The sequence below is a fragment of the Jaculus jaculus genome, chromosome 8 (assembly GCF_020740685.1).
Source record: "Jaculus jaculus isolate mJacJac1 chromosome 8, mJacJac1.mat.Y.cur, whole genome shotgun sequence".
Taxonomy (NCBI): domain Eukaryota; kingdom Metazoa; phylum Chordata; class Mammalia; order Rodentia; family Dipodidae; genus Jaculus; species Jaculus jaculus.
Genome location: NC_059109.1, coordinates 123,646,713 through 123,666,872, shown reverse-complemented (window position 1 = coordinate 123,666,872; position 20,160 = coordinate 123,646,713). Strand labels below are relative to the sequence as shown.

The 20,160-nt window shown below is 47.6% G+C and overlaps 1 protein-coding gene across 4 annotated transcripts in view; it reads right to left on the bottom strand.

The window, feature by feature from the left end:
- L3mbtl1 (L3MBTL histone methyl-lysine binding protein 1) overlaps positions 1-18,354 on the bottom strand; it is a 40,289-nt gene extending 21,935 nt beyond the window's left edge. For 2 of the 4 annotated variants that reach the window (XM_045156942.1, XM_045156943.1), the window contains exons 1-8: positions 18,299-18,354; positions 15,735-15,975; positions 14,837-14,982; positions 14,502-14,722; positions 13,980-14,121; positions 13,646-13,784; positions 13,357-13,474; positions 12,418-12,502 (exon numbers count right to left, since the gene is read on the bottom strand). In XM_045156942.1, coding sequence (XP_045012877.1) covers positions 12,418-12,502; positions 13,357-13,474; positions 13,646-13,784; positions 13,980-14,121; positions 14,502-14,722; positions 14,837-14,972 — 841 coding nt within the window. In that variant the 5' untranslated portion in view covers positions 14,973-14,982; positions 15,735-15,975; positions 18,299-18,354. Of the gene's footprint in view, positions 1-12,417; positions 12,503-13,356; positions 13,475-13,645; positions 13,785-13,979; positions 14,122-14,290; positions 14,375-14,501; positions 14,723-14,836; positions 14,983-15,734; positions 15,976-17,427; positions 17,481-18,298 lie in introns of those variants that run through there. The other 2 variants (XM_045156941.1, XM_045156944.1) reach the window with 2 other exon arrangements.
- Between the last annotated feature and the right edge of the window lie 1,806 nt (positions 18,355-20,160).

Below are 20,160 nucleotides of genomic sequence, written 5' to 3'. Positions count from 1 at the left end.
AACAGAAAACAACAATTATCCTTTATCCAATTACTTACAGGCCTATAGGGATGCACAAATATATGTGTGAGCTTAGTGTGCCCCAGACAGACACAACCCTCCCAGACATACACCTGTTGAATGTGAGTGCACATGAATATTTACTCTTGTTTTCTTTTCCTTTTGGTTTTTCGAGGTAGGGTCCAGGCTGACCTGGACTTCACTATGCAGTCTCAGGCTGGCCTTGAACTCACAGCGATCCTCCTACATCTGCTTCCTGAGTGCTGGGATTAAAGGTGTGCTTCACCACACCCAGCTTCCTCTCATTTTCTGCCTCTGTCTTTCTCACACTCAGGCACATACACACATATGTGCAGACATGCATGTATGGTCATAATCTACAGCTCAGGTCCTGTTTACACCATGGAATCTCAGGGTCCTGGAGAGGAGGGGTGAGCTCCCCTGCAGGGGAAGTCCTGGCCGCAGCACACTAGACAAATGCTGTTTAGAGGCTACAAAAAGCCACTTCCCTGGAAGGCAGGCTGACTGGTTCAGCTGAGCTGCCTTTCACTAAAGACCAGAGACAATCTAAGAAGGAACAACTTTCAAGAATCTCTTTAGGGAAATAGCTTCAGTTCCTTCTGGAAACTTCTGTGCCTCAATTTTACCATCTATCAAGTGCAGATAACTGCATCTACCATTTAGAATGTTGGGTGTCCTTTTCTGTTCCTTGTGGTCTGGGATTTTAGACATGTGTGGCTACCCCCCCCCCCACCTTTTATTAAAAGTTTTTTTGGGCTGAAGAGATGGCTTAGCAGTTAAACACTTGTCTGTGAAGCCTAAGGACCCTGGTTCAAGGCTCCATTCCCCAGGACCCATGTAAGCCAGATGCACAAAGTGGTGGTACTTGAGACTCTGGCATGTCCATTCTTTATCTATTTGCTTCTTTCTCACTCTGTCTGCTGCTCTCAAATAAATAAATAAACAAAAAAAAAAGATTTAAAAAGTTTTTATTATTTGTGAACACAGAGAGAGAATATGAATATGAACAAGTACCACAGGGCCTCTTGCCTCCGCAAATGAACTCCAGACACATGTGCCACCTTGTGCATCTGGCTTTCCCAGCCCTATGTCACCTTTTTTGTTTGTTTGTTTGTTTTTGTTTTTTTTGAGGTAGGGTTTCACTCTAGCCCAGGCTGACCTGGAATTCACGACGTAATCCCAGGGTGGCCTCGAACTCATGGTGATCCTCCTACCTCTGCCTCCCGAATGTGGGATTAAAAGGTATGCGCCACCATGCCAGGCTTTTTTTTTTTTTTTTATTATTTTTACAATATCACACTTTATTCAGACATCACAAGGAAAAGGGCTGAAGATGGGAGGGACAGATGAGATGAAGGAAGATCATGGAGCCCAGAGGCCCCTGCATGCCATGTGGAGCCCAGGAGCTCATGTATGAACAAGGATCTTAGGGAAAAACAAAAACAAAAACAAAAAAACATGCAAAGGGGTTTTTTAAATGTGTGCGTCCAAAAAGATTAAAAGTGAAGACAGTAATAAAAAGTTCTCTTCCCATGCTGGCATGGCTGGGAGAAAGAGAGAGAGGACTTACTAGTGAGAGGGCCCAACAACTCTGCTGCTTGAGTCCCGGAGACACCGTGAATGCGAGCCTGTCTCGGAGTGTAAGGACCCAAGAACCATGGTTACCATTTTTTTTTTTTTCCAAGGTAGGGTTTCACTCTAGCTCAGGCTGACCTGGAATTCACTATGTAGTCTCAGGGTGGCCTCGAACTCACGGCAATCCTCCTACCTCTGCCTCCCAAGTGCTGGGATTAAAGGTGTGTGCCACCACGCCCTGCTTTATGTGGGTTCTGGGAAGTCCGACTTGCCAGTCCCTGGCCTGAGACACCCTCGAACTTCAGCAGCAAGAGCTCCTTTTTTTGTCTTTGGTTTTTCGAGGTAGGGTCTCACTTTGGCCCAGACTGACCTGGAATTCACTATAGAGTCTCAAGGTGGCCTTGAACTCATGGCGATCCTCCTACCTCTGCCTCCTGAGTGCTGGGATGAAAGGCGTGCGTCACCATGCCTGGCTCTGGCAAGACCTCGTAACCTCAGTCATTGCTCCCACCCCTGTCTTTCCTCTTTAACTCACCCTCCAGCAGAGCCAAGCTCTGAGCCCCAATGCCACAGCAGGCACTTCTCGCCAGCACTCTCTCTACCTGCCAGCTCTTATACCACCACCCCTCTCTCTTGGCACTCGTCTCCCTCATTACTGTGACCCTGATGCTCTCATTACACACATAACAAGCCTCAGTCTTCGCTGTCTGCTATCACATGCCACTCTGTTTTCCTTTACCATGCAGTGAAGCCACCAGTGTTCTGTGTGACATGGGCTGTAAAAGATCCTTACGAAATACTAAGTGCGGGACTCTTGTCACTAGTCCTTCCTGGTTGGTCTTAAGTCTGTCAGACCTGGATCTTAGCTCTGCTGTAGAAACTGGGAGAAGTGCCTCAGAATTTCGCATGCGTTCTCTCCATTAGGCCTGCCAATGGCTTGAGGTGACAGACAGGAAGGGCTGTCTTCCTCAGATGACCAAAGAGGTGACATGTATTCCACTGCAATATGTAGGATTTTCCCTAGATAAACCCTGACTTCCTCCAGTTTCTTACACCCTTCTCCCCTGATGAGGAATGGGCTGAACCTTTGGTCTCTGTCCCAAGCTCAAAGGAGTCCCAAAGCTTCTGTGTGCTATAGGGCAACATGCACACTGTACGCCCATGCCCAGCACAGGGGTGAATGGGGCTGTCCATCCTGTGCGTCCAGCCTGTGCTCCTTGCCAAGCCGTGTGGCTATGTGTACAGCAGCAAACGGGGCCATTTCCAATTGGTCTGCTCCAAAAAAAGGTGTATAGAGCAGCTATGAGACAGATCCTCTGAGCTAGAAATGTTCCTTTGCTTATTCCTGCTTCCTTAGACCCAATGCCCTTGGCAAGCCAGTCCTGGCAAGGTCATCCTATAGCTACTCTGTCAAAGCCTGTGGCACTTTTGCTATTGCTCCTCCTGTCTTAGTCAATGGCACCACCTGCCATTTATCCAGGCAGGAATTTGGAAGTGATTTTTTTTTCTTTCTAGGATCGTTCAGGCTTGCTGGTTCTGACGCCTGGGGCTCTCTTGACTCTGTCTCTACCTCTCCATATTTACTGTCCTTGTTCTTTCCTAGTCTAAGATAATTTCCCAGTGAATTCCTCTGTTTTGAACCTAATATACCACCAGGATATTTCACAATGGAAGACTTGTTCACTTTCTTTGAGTTTCACAATATCTTCTCATTTCCAAGTAACCTCTCCCCCCCAAATCACACATCTTTCCACAGCCCACAAGGCCCTGACGGACGATCTAGTCCCTACTTCCCCATTTTTTTTTTTTTTAAGTTTTTCAAGGTAGGGTTTCACTCCAGCCCCAGGCTGACCTGGAATTCACTGTGTAGTCTCAGGGTGGCCTTGAACTCATGGCGATCCTTTCTAAGTCTGTCTCCCAAACCTACTGCTCCAATTTTATTACAGGTCTCCATACCCTTGTGTTCCTGTGCCCTTTCACAGGCTGATTCTTCTGGTTCAAAGATCCTCTTCCCACCTTGTCCCATCACCCCACGTTTTACTCACCCTCCCACACCCAGACACAGCTGCAGTACCTAGAAAGGGCTTCGCAAAGCATAGATGCTCGCTCAACAAATGTCTCTTAAGCGACCTAGATGGTTAAGTGGGTGGGTGGATGGATGGGTAGACAGATGAGTTAAGTCAAGGAACTGAGTGTGGCTCTATGAGGCAATTTGTTCGGTGAAAATTGTTTATATTTTACATACATTATTTTAAAAGTGCTTTCATTGATTTACTTGTGGGCAGAAAAAGAGAAATAAATGGGCACAGCAGGGCCTCATACTGCTGCAGAGGAACTCTAGATGCATGCAGTACTTTGTGCATCTGGCTTTACATGGCTCCTAGGGAATTGAAACGGAGCCAACCCAAACTGGCAGGTTTTGCAAACAAGAACCTATAACTGCTGTTCCATTGCCCAGCCTTATATTTACAGACTTTAAACACATTGAACATTCCATTATATAGCTATCTGCATATACACCTCCGCAACTACACCATGAGTCTTTTAAGTGATAGCATGGTGTCTTGCCCACTCTGAACTCTCAGCCTCTAATCAGTGCCTAATGCATGGCAGTAATGTTGAGAGGAGGAGGCAGGAAATGTAGAGAACAGGATGCCAAAGTTCAAAAGCTATAAGCAGCCGTCAGAGTACCTGTCATAGTGTTACATCTACTACAGACACATCTTTCTGTTTACATACCTTTTATAGAAGACAGTGGACCAGGGCTGGAGAGATGGCTCTGCTATTAAGGCGCTTGCCTGCAATGCCTAATGACCCAGGTTTGATTTCCTAGTACCCACATAAGCCAGGTGCACAAGCTGGCGCATATGTCTGGAGTTTGTTTGCAGTGGATAGAGGCCCTGGCATGCCCATTCTCTCTCTCTTTTTCTCTTTATCTACCTCTTTCTCTAACTCTTAAATAAATAAATAGTCCATACACACAAACACACACATATCTATAAAGAAAACAGTTCAGCCAGGCATGGTGGCACACGCCTTTAATCCCAGCTCTCAGGAGGCAGAGGTAGGAGGATCTCCATGAGCTCAAGGCCACCCTGAGACTACATAGTGAATTCCAGGTCAGGCTGGACCAGAGTGAGACCCTACTTCAAAAACAAAACAAAGAAAACAGTTCATTCATAATCAATTCATTTAAAGACACTGAATGTAGGCTAAGGGTGTGGCTCAGTGGTATACACATACTTAGCATATGTATGTGAGAACCTGGGTTCAAACCCCAGAACTAAAGAAGAAATGGACAATGCCTCATCAAGAGGCTAGTATTAGTGCCCAATATATGCTCCTTAGGGTCTTGCCTAGGAACACCAAGCTGAAGAGACAGGGCTTCATTATGTTAAGGTTTATGGTTTGCCCAGATACAGCCATGAAAGTTGCCTTCTGCTTCTAAGAGACATAAGTAGACCCTGCTATGGTTTCACTGTTTCCACCAACATGCACAGTGAAACGTAATTGCATAGTGATAGTCTTCGGAAGAGGAACTCTATGAAGTGAGGCAGGACCCTCATGAACGGATGCGTACCGTCATCACAGGTATGCGTTAGTCATCGTGGGAATGGGCTTCTATCAAAGGGATGAAACTGGCCTCGATATCTGTTTCACATGCGCTCACCTGTCCTTTGAACATGGGATGAAATGCACAATCATGCTTTTGAACCTCTTGGATTTCCAGCCTTCAGAACCATGAGTCAAATAAACTTTTACTGCTTAGGAATTACTCAGTCTGTGGTATTCTGTAGTATTAGAGAATAGAACAAGACAAGCATTTTGTGGCACAACAGTAGCATGTCTCACTCCAGAAAATGGACTAAGACAGAACATTGCTGTCAAGAAATGGGGATAGGGGCTGGAGGGTTGGCTTAGCGGTTAAGGCGCATGCCTGCAAAGCCTAAGGACCCAGGTTCGATTCTCTAGGTCCCACATAAGCCAGATGCACATGGTGGCACATGCATCAGGAGTTCATTTGCAGTGGCTAGAGGCCCTGGCATGCCCATTCTCTCTCTCTCTCTTTGTCCCCCTCTGTCTCTAATAAATAAATAAAAATAAATAAATCTTAAGAAAAAAAAAGAAATGGGGTTTGGGCTGGAGAGATGGCTTAGTGGTTAAGGCACTTGTCTGCAAAGCTTAAGGACTCAGGTTAGATTCTCCACTACCCACATAAGCCAGATGCACAAGGTGGCATATGCATCTGGAGTTCCTCTGCAGTGACTAGAAGCCCTGATGTGCCCATTCTCTCTCTCTGTCTGCTTCTTGCTCTTTTTTATTCTCTCTCTCTCTCTCTCAAATAGATAAATAAATGAAATATTTTAAAAGAAATAAAAAAGAAACGAGGTTGTTTCTGTAACACATGCCTGAAAACATGGAAGTGGCTTTGGAGCTGGGAGCTGGGAATCTATAGGAACAGACTAGGAAAATTCTAGCCTACCATGGGCAGAGCGTTAAGTGAAACTTTGGTGAGGATGAGCAGAGCTGTAGGGAAGACCTGAACCTTATCAGCTACTAAGTGGTTGTCACCAGGTTCTTGGTAGAAATATGGACAATAAATGCCATTCTGTGGAGGTCTCAGATGGAGAGTGGGAATATTCTTCTATTGGCACAAACATAATCCTTGTCACGCAGTTGCGAAGAACTTGGTGGAATTGTATTTATGCCCTAAGACTTCATGGGATACAAATTAAAAGATCGAGTGGGAAAAACAGTAGCAAAGCATACACACTGCATCATGACCACTTTAATTGTACACAGTAAGATGTTAGAGCAAAGAAAGGGCTAATTATGGAATTGGAAGCTAAAGGAAATTAGAGTGGGAAGATTCAGAAGATTTGCATTGTAATCATTGAAAGAGAAAAGGTATATGCACCTACAGTTTTTTTGTTTGTTTGTTTTGTTTCTTTGAGGTAGTCTCACTGTAGCCCAGGCTGACTTGGAATTCACTATGTAGTCTCAGGGTGGTCTTGAACTCACGGTGATCCTCCCACCTCTGCCTCCCAAGTGCTGAGATTAAGGGCATGCACCACCACAACTGGCTAAGTTAAAAAAAATTTATTTCTGTGCACACATGTGTGTGTGTACACAAGGGTCTACTGCCACTGCAAACAAACACCAGATGCTTGTGCTACTTCAAGCCTCTGGTTTATGTAGGGACTGGGGGATTAAAGTGCAGCCCAGCAGGCTTTGCAAGCAAGCACCTTTAACCTCTGAGCCATCTCCCCAGCCCTGTATATGTGTTCAGAAGAGCCAAGCAGGGGTGTGGACAAGGGACTGAATGCTGAAAGATTAACAAGGATAGGCGGAATTCAGGCTCTACTCATAAGGACAACCCTAAAGTCATCCCAGAGAATGTGGAGGGCGCCCCTTCCATCCAGCGCTCGAAGACAGAGGTCATTTGGGTCACAGACTTGGGACACCTTCCTCATGCTTACTACCCAGGAATGCCTCAGGTCCCTGCTTCAAACGTTCTCATTCAGTACTGACAACTGCCCCAGCCAGAGTTAAGGGGGCCCAGGCGATGTTCAACGAGCTACTTCTCACAATACAAGCTGAAAGCCTTAGTGGCTCCAGACGGAACGAATGCTGCAGATGTGAATATAAGATCTGTGGGGCATGACTTCTTCCGCCTAGATTTCAAAGGGTATTCCGGGCAGTTTGAGGGTACAGGCAGAGACTTGTCGGAAGGACAAAGTCACTTGCTGCAGAGAGTTCCTAGTAGGTCAATGCCTCGGGGGTGGGGGCGCTGTGACAGTGGGCCACTCAGAAGAGCGCTGAGCTGCAGAGCTACCAGAATGCAACACTAGCTTGGAGGAACTGTAGGCAAAGATTCCAGCCTATAATACCTGCTAACTCTAAGGTGCGTGTCCAAGTGACAGGACACGGAGTGAGAGATCATTCTGGAACTGTAAGGTTTAATGACTTTTATTTATTTGTTTTCATGAGAGAGCAAGAGAAAGAGAGAGGGAGAGGGAGGACTGGCACACCAAGGCCTCCAGCCATGCAACTGAACTCCAGACATGTGTGCCACCTCGTGTGCATGTGCAACCTTGCACACTTGTATCACATTGGGTGTCTGGCTAACATGGGTTCTGGAGAGTCAAACATGGGTCCTTAGGCTTCATAGGCAAGAGCTTTAAACACTAAGCCATCTCTCCAGCCCATGTTTTCTTTCTTTTTATTTTCTTAATATTTTTACTTACTGATTTATTTATTTGCAAGCAGAGAGAGACGAGAGAGGTTACTGCCATCATGAGTAGATAAAGGCTATTATCCAGGGATCATTTTGAAAAGCTAATGAAAGTCAGGGACCACCTTCCTATAAAAATGAACAATCCACAGAATTTTGCATGGAAACTTAGATTAAGGACTTCAGTCAAGAAAATATTTTTAGGGCTGAAGAGATGGCTTAGTAGTTAAGGCACTTGCCTGTGAAACCCAAGGACCAAGGTTTGAGTCCCTAGAACCCATGTAAGCCAGATGCACAAGGTGGTACATGCATCTGGAGTTCGTTTGTAGTGGCTGGAGGCCCTGGCACACCATTCTCTCTATCTGCGACTCTCTCTAATAAATAAGTAAATAAAATATTTTTAAAAAGGAATAGTTCTAGAGCAAAACTGGGCTTGTTGGCCCATGTCTGTAATCCCAGCACTAGTGAGGCAGATGAAGGAGGATCACAAGTTCAAAGTCAGCCTAAAGTACATACTGAATCTAAGCATGGACTACAGAGTGAAATACTGTCTCAAAAAAGAAATAAAGGGGCTAGAAAGATGATTCAGTGGTTAAAGATGCTTGCTTACAAAGCCTGCTGGCCTGGGTTTAATTCCCTAGTATGCACATAAAGCTAAATGTCTGGAGTTCATTTGTAGCAGCAAGAGGTCTTGGCCCACCTAGCTCACTAACTCATTTTTTCCTTCTGCTTGCAAAAAAAAAAAAAAAAAGACAGAAAAAAAAGAGGGGCTGGAGAGATGACACAGCGGTTAAGGCACTTGCCTGTAAAGCCTAGTGACCCAGGTTTGGTTCCTCAGTACCCATATAAAATCATATGCACAAAGTGGCACATACATCTGGAGTTCATTTGTAGTAGCTAGAGGTCCTGGTGTGCCCATTCACTCCACTCTCTCTCCCTCTCCTTGCAAATAAATAAATAAATAGAAACATTTTTTATTTCTTTATTTATTTGAGAGAGGAAGAGACAGAGAGAGACAGAGAGAGAGAGAGGAAGAGGCAAAAAGAAAGAGAATGGGCACACCAGGGCCTCCAGCCACTGCAAACAAACTCCAGATGCACGCGCCCCCTTGTGCATCTGGCTTACGTGGGTCCCGGAGAATTTAACCAGGGTCCTCAGGCTTTGCAGGCAAGTACCTTAACCACTAAGCCATTTCCCCAACCCCAGAAAATAAATAAGTAGAAATGTTAAAAAAAAAAAAAAAAAGAGCTGGGCGTGGTGGTGCATACCACCCAGTACTCGGGAGGCAGAGGTAGGAGGATCACCGTGAATTTGAAGACAACCTGAGACTAGTGAATTCTAGGTCAGCCTGGACTAGAGTAAAACCTTACCAAAAGAGAGGAAGAGAAAGACTTGTCTGCAAAGCCAAAGGACCCAGGTTCGATTCCCCAGGACTCAAGTAAGTCAGATGCACAAAGTGGTATATGGGTCTGGAGTTCGTTTGCAGCAGATGGAGGCCCTGGCATACCCATTCTCTCTTTCTCTCTCTCTCAAATAAATAAAAATAAATAAAATATTTAAAGAGAGAGAGAAAGGAAGAAAATGCTCTTGGTGTGGTAGCTCATGTCTGTAAACTCAGCACTTGCAATGTTAAGACAGGAGGATGGTGAGTTTGAGGCCAGCCTGGGCTACATAGTGAGATACTGTCTAAAAAAAAACAAAACTAATTTTGAAAGAAGAAAGTAAATAGACACACACACACACAGAGAGAAAGAGAGAGAGCACAGAGTCAAAGTTTCTATAAGTAGTATACTGATTGATATCTTGTATGAATCACAAATTCATATTCTCAACTTGCTCCACAACCCCGTATGTCACTCTTGCATTTTAATATAACATGTTACTTATACCAATTTTTAAACAAGCAAGAGTCTAAATAGATACTTCTCCAAAGAAGATATATGAAAAGCCAATAGCACATGAGATGCTCAACGCCTCATTAGTCACCAAAAAAAAAAAAAAAAAAAGCAAAGCACAATCACAATGACGTGCTACTTCACACCCCCTAGGGTGGCCGAGATTTTAAAAACAGACAGTTAATAACAAGTGTTGTTGGGGATGGGAATAAATTGGATTCCTCATATATCACTGATGAGGAAGTAAAATAGTGTGGCCATTTTTCAAACAGCCTGGCAATTTGTCAAAAGGCTAAATAGAGTTACTATATGAAAGAACAATTCCACTCCTACGTAAAATGCCTCTTCACAGAATGAGGAGATGTCCACATAAAAACTTGTACACAAGCTGGGCGTGGTGGTGCACGTCTCTAATCCCAGCACTCAAGAGGCAGAGACAGGAGGATCATCATGAGTTCAAGGCCACCCTAAGAATACATAGTGAATTCCAGATCAGCCTGGACTAGAGTGAGACCCTACCTCGAAAAACCAAAACCAAACAAACAAAAAAACCCTTGTACACAAGTGTTCATTTGAGCAAACATGATTCATAAGAGCCCCAGAGCTGGAGAGACTGCTCAGTAGTTAAGGTACTTGTCTGCAAAGCCTACCATCCAGGTTTAATTTCCCAGTACCCACATGGCCAGATGTACAAAGTGGTGCATGCATCTGGAGTTTGTATGCAGTGGCTGGAGGCCCTGGCATGCCCATTCTCTCTGTCTGTCTGTTTGTGCAAATAAATAAATACAATATTAAAAGAAAATAATTTTAGCCAGGCATGGTGGTGCACGCCTTTAATCCCAGCACTTGGGAGGCAGAGGTAGAAGGATTACGGACAGTTTGAGGCCACCCTGAGACTACATAGTGAATTCTAGGTCAACCTGGGCTATAGTGAGACACTACCTCAGTAAAACACAAAATAAGAAAGAAAATAATTTAAAAGAAAGAAAGAAAAAAAGAAAGGGGCTGGAGTGCTTAAGACCCAGTTTTGATTCCCCAGTACCCATGTAAAGCCAGATGCACCAAGTGGTATATGTATCTGGAGTCTACCTGCAGTGGCTAGAGGCCCTGGCACATCCATTCTTTAAGTCTCCCTCCTTGCAAATAAATAAAATATTTTTTAAAAAAGTGCCCTAGCTGGGCATGGTGGCACACACCTTTAATCCCAGCACTTGGGAGGCAGAGGTAGGAGGATCACCATGAGTTCGAGGCTACCCTGAGACTACATAGGGAATTCCATCCAGGTCAGCCTGAGCTAAAGTGAGAACCTACCTCGAAAAAAACAAAACAAAACAAAACAAAACAAAACAAAACAAAACAAAACAAAACAAAAAAGTGCTCTAAAGGAGAGGCTGATGAATAAACGAAGTGTGGTGTGTTCATCCATTACAATTATTTATTTGAAAGTAAAAGAGGCCAGGTGTAGTGGCACACACCTTTAATCCTAGCACTCAGGAGGCAGAGGTAGGAGGATTGCCGTGAGTTCAAGGACACCCTGAGACTACATAGTGCATTCCAGGTCAGCCTGAGCTAGAGTGAGACCCTACCTCGGGAAGAGGGGAGCGGGGGTGGGGGGGGAAGAAATCAAATAAAAATAAAAGGGTATAGAGTCTTGACACATACTGAAACATGGCTAGACCTTGAGAATACTATGCTAAAATGAATGCAACCAGCTACAAAGAAGCATATATATGATTACATTTGATTGCAATGTATTTTCCCCCTCCCAGGAAAAAATGAGAATACATTTCACTCATAATTTAAAAAATTTCTATGTGTGTGTGTGTGTGTGTGTGTGTGTACATATACAGGCATACACCTGCCATGGTGTGCATGTGGAGATCAGCAGAAAACTTTGGGACCAAGCCTCTCCTTCCATTCAATGAGTTTCTCTTCTTAAAAAAATACTAACAAGCCAGATGTGGTGGCGCACGCCTTTAATCCCAGCACTCGGGAGGCAGAGGTAGGAGGACTGCTGTGAGTTCAAGGCCAGCCTGGGACTACAGTGAATCTCTGGCCAGCCTGGGCTAGAGTGAGACCTTACCTCAAACAAAGGGGAGGGCTGAAGAGATGGCTTAGCAGTTAAGGCGCTTGCCTGCAAAGCCAAAGGACCTCGGTTCGACTCCCCAGGACCCACATAACCAGATGCACAAGGAGGCGCATGCATCTGGAGTTCGTTTGCAGTGGCTGGAGGCCCTGGTGTGCCTATTTTTTCTCTCTGTCTGCCTCTTTCTCGCACTATCTCAAATAAATAAATATATGTTAAAAAAAAAAAAAACAGAGGAAGATTGGAGGCTATAGCTATGAATGACTTCTTAGTATCTAAAGGCCAGTACAGAGGCCCAAACAGGACGGTTAGACTAGTGACCAGTCTGGGTCTGCTCACACAGCCAAAGGGAAGCAATGCCATTGGATGCTCCAGTCTTCAGATACTGAGCCAGGGAGTGGGGCCTCCTCAGAACTGAATAACATGTACATGGGGCAAACAAACAAATGTGCCATAGCGCCTAAGAACACACACTATACCCATGGAAAACCTAGAGATGGTCTCTCACTGTTTCTTCCATACGCTAATCTGCGCTCGTATGTACAACACACTACCTCAGCCATGACCCGCATGCCCAGCCTCGGGGGTCCGAACGTCGCTCATACCAGGCTGGCTGCTGCTCCACTCCTCACTCTCTGGGGTTCCTGCAGTGGATTGTCCCTCGGGATCTTTTCCTTCTTCTTGCTTCTCCTGTAGAAAGAAAGCCCGATCCCTGCTTCCCTGTCCTCATGGGTTCAGATACAGGCCTCTTGCAGGCTCTATGTTCTGACCATACAGCCAAAAATTTCCTTTAGGACACCAGCAAGAACATAGCTCTAACAGAAATCTGCTATCACTTGAGGGTACAGCCTCAAGTGAGTATAAACACACCCCAATAACACAGTCTGAGTACAATCTTCATTTTGGGTGGTTAGGAGGGCAGTGGGTGGCAGTTACATAGCCTGACCACAATTCTCATTCTCTGTGGGAGGGAGGTATGGAAACTGGGAACACAAACCCATTCTGTGCTGATTTTATCTGCCCAGGACACTCTCCACGCTCCACTGCTGCTCATGCGCAGCTAGAGACCCGTATTTTCTGCCCCCTAAATCAGGTTACCTGACCCTGGTGAAGGTTCCCTCCTCCCACACATCCACCTTGGGTGCCAGTTAACATGTGTGTGCTTTTACCCTGATACTAGACTGCGATGGAAACTCTAGAAAATCCAGAGACAGATTTGATAGGCCAGGTGTGATGGCGCATCTCTGGGATGGAGAGGCAGAAAGATTATATCAGGACCTAGTACAAGGCCAGTCTTGGTTACAATAGCAAGTTTGAGACCAATCTTGGCTACATAGTGAGACCCTGTCTTAAAAAAAGACAAAACCAAGTGATTTCTTTATTTCCCACCATCCAGGCACAAGATGGCCTCCAAAAACAGGACGAGTCGGTCACAATGGGTGTCTTCTCCACCCAGCCCCACGTCTTGGATTGACAAGAAGACAATGGAACTGAGGCCTGGGTTCTAACTCCCCGCTCCCCCCTCCAGGGCACCCTCTTCCTACCATGGCCTCTGGCTCGGATTCCTCCGATGGGGTGTGGAATTCTCTGTGCTTTCTCTTTTTCATGGGTTTGAGGAGATCAGACGGGCTGGCACAGCCTGAGTTCTCCACTATGACTGACCTAGGGAAGAGTAACGTTAGAGACAGCACCTCGCATCCTGTGCCACCCAGCCCCCCCTCCTAAGCAGGAACAGGGAAAGGTCTTTGAGGGCTGGAAACAGAGCCAATTATTTTTTATTTATTTATTATTATTATTTTTTTAATTTTAAAGCTGTGTTCCCCTGGCTCTTACCGCTCCTGGAACAGCTGAGGACAGCCGTCACTGGAGGAACCAATTTCTTGCTTAGGCCCGCATGTCTGGCACCGACAGGTGCTACTGTCCTCTGGGGGGTCCTGAGAGGGCACTTCTGGAGGGTCCTGGGGTATGTCTTCTGTGGGGGCCAACTAGGCCTCAGGTTTCCCACCCCTTCCACCAGCCTTCTTCACTCAGGATCGCCCCAGGCCACGCCCCCAGCCGAGGTTCCCCAGGGTGCCCAGTCCACCCACACACACACACAGACACGCTTACGCACACGCGCACGCGCGCGCGCATGCTCCAGCTCAGGGCCCCGGCAGTGGGGTCCTACCGGAGTACTGCGTGCCCGCATCGCCACCTCCCACCGGTGCCCGGCCATCACTGTCTCGTTCCACCACGCCTTCTTGCTGCAGCTCCGGGCTTGGTTTCCCTAGGCCCACCATGTTCATCGGCGCGAACTCGCTTATCCGGAACTGGGGGGTGGGGGGGGGTGGGGGAAGGACATTTTGAGGATAGTGACTCATGTACCAGTTCTCCACCCACCTAAGGTCGCCCATTCTTTTCCTCATGCCAGCTCATACTCCAGTAAGCCTCAAGTCTCTCTGCCCATGCCCACCAAATCACGCCCCCCCACACCAGCACCTGCAGACCAAGTCCCATGGTGCCTCACTCTAAGCCACTCCCCCCCTAGAAGCCCGACTGTAGACCAGACAACCAGGATCCATCGCCTCCCCCAGCCTCTGGTCTTTCTGCCTCTGGCCCCGCCTTCAGGTCCACAGCCTCGTTGTCGTCCCCCCAGCCTCCCCTTATAGCTGCCACTCAACGGTCTAAACCAATTCCGAAGGGCACTGACCCGCAGGCCACTCCCCGGCGGTGGGGCCGAAACCTCCGTCCATTCCAGGAGTCTCACAGTACTGGTGTTACTCCCTGGAACTGTGCTTAGCTGGGGTACGACAGTAGCCGTCACAGGGTCACCGCTTGCCACCCGTTCCAGGGGGCTCACGTGGATTGATTCCCCGGGGAAGCAGGACACATCAAGGGCGCTGGTGGGCAAGCCTAGAGTGGCTGAGCTGGCTGCGAACAGATACACATTTCAACCTGCCCCTCGTGTGAAAAATGTCAACCCCTCCCCAGGACCCATACCTGCTGGAGCAAGTACGGGGCTCCCGGATCCCTGCGCTAACTTACTGGGAATGATGAAGGCAGTGGCAGGCAGGTGAGGACCAGACACTGGGCTGTCTGTGGCCACCAGGGGCACACTGACCTCCCCCGTGGAAGGCCCCTTCAGTGTCCTCAGCAACTCCATGTCAGCATGGCCCTCCATCCCGACAGGCCTACAAGCCAAAATGCAGCCCACAGGGTAAACAGGAGGCCTTCGCTACAAAGGCAATGTAGATGGCAGACAAACGGGGGCTTCATGGAGGAGCTAACCATCCTTAGACCAGCATCCTGCCTCAGCCCCAAGAGGAGCAGGGTATCCTAGAAGACCAGCATTAGGTCGGCTCCTGGCTCCACCCAGGCCACTGGGAGAACTCTGGCCAGCGTGTGCAGCTCTCTTGTGAGGATGTGCACGACGCCATGGTGGAGGGGACACTGTGTATAGAACTGATTCTAGGAGGCATGACAGATAAGGTTCTGTTTGACCAGGATCCTAATGATACAGGGCAGGCTAAGCCCACATTCACCTCTTTCATGAGCCTGCGCTTTCATGCCAGTCAGCAGAAGGTCTTAGTTGGGGAGGGAGAGAAGGGGAAAGAGATAGGGAAGACAGAGTAGGGAGACCTCAGACTCCATAAGTAGAACAGGCTGACCTCAAAGTTGTGGTCCTCTTGCCTCTGTCTCCTAAGCGCTGGGGTTACGGGCACCAGCCACCACACCAAACTTACCAGCTGCTTCTTAGCAGTAGTTGGCAATGACTTCTGGCACACATGGTTCAAGGGAGAACATGGGGGCTTGGCCCAAGACAGATTGGAGGTAGAATCTCGGCTTCCCCATTTTCACTTAATACCATGACTCCAGACTAGTAGCTGTGCTTACTGGGCCTCAGTTTCCCCACGTGTAACAGGAAGGTAGTGGTGATACCTACCTCACAGGGCTTTGGTGAAGGCTGAATATGATGTATTGACACCAGCAGCAGCTGCCCTTCAACAAATGCCAGTCCACTCCCTTGTGACAGAAATCCCGGGGAGCTTATGGCCAGGAACATGGACGCTGCCCGCTTGCCATGGCTGCCATCTCCTGTCCATTCTCTCTTCTTCCCTCTTGCCACCCTTGTGCTTTCATTTCCCAGTTTTCTCCTCCTCTCTAAAGCACAGTCCATTCCATATCTTTTGAAAAAATATTTATTTATGTGCAAGAGAGAGAGAGAGAGAGAGAGAGAGAGAGAGAGAGAGAGAGAGGGAGAAAGAAAGAAAAGAGAATGGGCATGCCAGGGCCTTCTGCCACTGCAAATAAACTCCAGACTTATGCACCACACAGACACCACTTTATACGGATGACTTTAGATGGGCACTGGATATGAACCCAGGCAGTCAGTCTTTAAAAGCAAGCTCCTTTAACCACTGAGCCATTACTCTAGCCTCTCCCCCCAAATCTGGTATCTTGTAGGTATCCATAATCCTAGAGGCATAAAGTAGACATGTAAACAGCTAGGCAAAACCAAGATATCCCAATTAATTGGAGCAACATTCAAACCAAACAAGATGAGTTTTTACATTTTAAAAATTATAATCCAGTATCCTCTAATTGGAAATTTGAATTGGAAAATAATGCCAATTGTTTTCCTTTGCACAGCTGAAAGACATGTGCCACTTTAAATCATTTTAAATAGAATTAAACTTTCAGTTCAAAATACTGGAGATCATGAAGAGTGAATGTGATGGCTTGAAGAATTCTAGGCTGCAGAGATGGCTTTGTGGTTAAGGCACTTGCCTGTGAAGCCTAAGGACCTAGGTTCAATTCCCCAGGACCCACATAACCCAGATACACAAGGTGGTGCATGCATCTGGAGTTCTTTTGCAGTGGCTGGAGGCCCTGGTGCACACATTCTTTCTCTCTCTTTCTCTATCTGCCTCTTTCTCTCTCTCAAATAAATAAAAATAAAATACTATTTTAAAATATTTTTTAAAAATTTGAAAAAAAGAATTTCTGTTTCAAAACTGGTCCCATATTGTAGGTATTTGAAAGAGGCTGTGCGCTGGAGAAATGGCTCAGTGGTTACAGGAGCTTGCTTGAAAGAAGAGGCTGAGCGTAGCCTTTCTGATCGGGTTTGCTGCCTGGTTTCAGCAAGGACTGGAAGACCAACAAATGCCATCAATTCCATTCTGTGCTGTGGGGACATAGTCATCACCAGGACAAAGGGCTCTCGTGAAGCTTAGATTCCAGAGATAACATATTAAGGTTGGAGCTGGGAACACAGGTGGCATTTGAGACCTTGAAGGCAGAAAAGTCTAGAACCTTGGAGAGAGTCAATCCTTAGAGATAAGGGGAAGTCTAAGTCTGAAGTAGGTTGGGAGGGAACTATTGGAGAAAGTTTTCAGCTCTCAGCTTCAGTCTCTGCGAAGTGGCCAGGGGAACTCTCACCCAATTTCTCTCTCTTTCCACAGACGCTCAGTTGATAGGGGGTATCAAGAGCCCCATTCCCTTGCCTGCATGTGGGGCACCCCTGTAGGGCCATCTAAGGTCCAGCACTTCCCTCTCCACAGCCCGGAGGCCTCTGTGAGACTACATCATCAGCATTTCACCTCCTCTGCCCGTTCTTGCTGTCTTCACAAACTTACCTTCAAATGTCGCTTTCAGAGTCTGTTTCTAGAGAACCAGACTTAAGCCACCTCTACATCGTCCAGGACAGAGCAGTGCACGTAGGAGATGAGCATTCATTATTATATATGTCCTTGTTACTACTGTCTCTGGCAGCCTGCCGAGCTTTCCACCACCCCCATCCTCCCTGCCCTTCAAGGCGTTGTATACAGCAGACACCCAATAAATGTTCTGGCTTTAGGTGCTGGAGACATATACCGTGCATGCAATATGGCAAACTTGGGGCCTCCCACTCGCCCCCCCCCCCAACCCAGGCGCAGCTGGGCCCGGGACGCGGGAAGCAGCCCTGCGCGCAGGTTCGAGCATCCACACCCGCCGCCAGCCTCCCAGGACCAAGCTAGACAGTGGCGGGAGGGGCGGCCACTGATCTGCAGCACGGTTACTTTTTTAAACGCCAAAATGGCGGAATTCTTTTATTCTTTCTCTTTATACCCTCCTACCACCAATTTTAAAAAATAAACCACATTTCCATTAAAATACTGAAAAAAATCAATGACAATAATGAGAAAGTTTGCCAAATGGCTCACGGAAACCAAAACCTTGCCCTCCACTCCCTCTTTTCCGTTAATGAAAAACTCTTAATTGATTGCACGTCTCTTAAGCCCAAGCCTCCGCCCTCCACGCCCCTCCCGATGCCGGCGGCGGCGGCAGCCCCGCGGGACCCGCTCGCCCGGGAGCCCCGTCGCCGCCCGGCCGGCTCCGCTCCCGCCCTGCCGCCTCGCACTCGGCTCTGCGGAGCCACCAGCCCGGCCCGCGCCCGGGCCGCCAGTGGCCTTGCGGGCCGGGCCCCAGAGCCGCGGCGTCCCGGGACGGTCGCCGGACCGAGCTTACCTGCAAGGCCGGCGGGTGCCGCGGGACTCGGAGCTCGGGCTAGCCGGGCGCGGCGGCGCCTGCGCGCACAGGGGGGCGGGTCGGCTCGGCTCGCCGCAGGACGCTGCGTGGAGCTCGCGCGCTGGCAGCTCCGCGCGGCTGGGGCAGGGGGCTGCACCGCTTCGCCTCCTCGTGCTTTCCTTCGGGGCCCTGGCCAACCTCCCCCCCACCCCCAACCGCTGGCTGCACAGGCGAGGTGACGCCAGATTTTTCTGTCTGCCACTCCACTGCAGAGAGGACCATTTATTCAGAAGAGCCAGTGGGGCTGATGACCCTCCGGCTTGGTGGTTGGTACCAGTCAAGACTGCACCCCTGCAAGCACCCTGGTCGGGTGGCAGCTCTGTCCAGTGCCTTCCCTGTACGTCTGTCCCTCACTTGTATGAATGAAGAGCGTCGTTGGAAAACGACATAGATTCTAGTCCTGGGCCTGCCTGTCCCAAAGGGCCATCTGCCCCACTGCCACCTGGCTGATGGTCCTGTGAACATCACTTTACCCTACTCAGTATTGTCAAGACTATCACTTATTTCATGTCATAGGGTTCTTTTCAGAAATGGCTCTCCGTGGTATTGACTTAAGCAAATCACTGCTCCTCTGTGCTTCTGTTTTCTTAACTTATATGTCTCCACCTTACATCTTCAAATTTTATTAGTTCATGTAATAGAAATGCTATATGTCCCACAGCTACAACTTCACGCAGAGTAAGTCAAGAGTTTTGGGCTGGAGAAATGGCTTAGCGGTTAAGCGCTTACCTGTGAAGCGTAAGGACCCACGTTAGCCAGATGCACAAGGGGGCACACGTGTCTGGAGTTCGTTTGCAGTGGCTGGAGGCCCTGGTGCGCCTGTTCTCTCTTTCTCTCCTGCTCTTAAATAAATAAATAAATAAATAAATAAATAAATAAATAAATGAACAAAAATTAAAAAAAAAAGAGTTTTAAGAGCTCTAAGAGGGAAGGAAACACCATGCCTTTAAAAAAAAGGGGGGGGTTGGAGGGCTGGAGAGATGGCTTAGTGGTTCAGGTGTTTGCCTGTGAAGCCTAAAGACTCATGCTTTCACTTTTTACTGCAGTTCCCATGTAAGCCAGGAGCACAGTGATGCAAGAGCACAGTTGCACGTGTCTGGAGTTCGACTGCATTGGCTGGAGGCCCTGTCGCGCCAACACTGTCTCTCATTTAAAAAAAAAAAAAGCCAATCTGGTGGACTTGCTTCAAGGTGTGTGTGTGTGTGTGCCTGCTAGCAAAGCCTGACTGCCTGAGTTTGATTCCCAAGCACCCACCTTCAGCCAGATGCACAAAGTGGCACATGTCTGGAGTTCGTTTGCAGCAGCAAGAGGCCCTGGTGCACCCGAATTTCCTCTCCCTCTCTTTCCTTGCAAATAAAAAATATATATATTTTTTTATTTGAAGGAGTGCATGGGCACGCCACGGCCTCCTGCCACTGCAAAAGAACTTCACAGGAGTGGGTTCTTGGGGAATCAAACCCAGGTCAGACAGGCTTTGCAACCAAGTGCCTTGAACTGCTGAGCCATCTCCCCAGCCCCAAAACATACATATCTTTTAATGAATTGAGGTGAAAGAAGTCAGCTTTCCAGAGCCCCAGCTCAGTCTCTCACACATTGATTAATTTTGAACTCTTATTTTACAGAAAAGAAACTAAGGTAAATTTGGCTTTGGGACATGTCACCAGCCTGATCTTCAGGCTCCTAAGTCAGATGAAAAGGGGTTGCTACTCACTCAACTGTGGGCAACATTTTCAACAGCTGTGACCACCATGTTCAAATGTATGCAGAATCTAACTATTGTGATTGCCATGGAACATGCTACA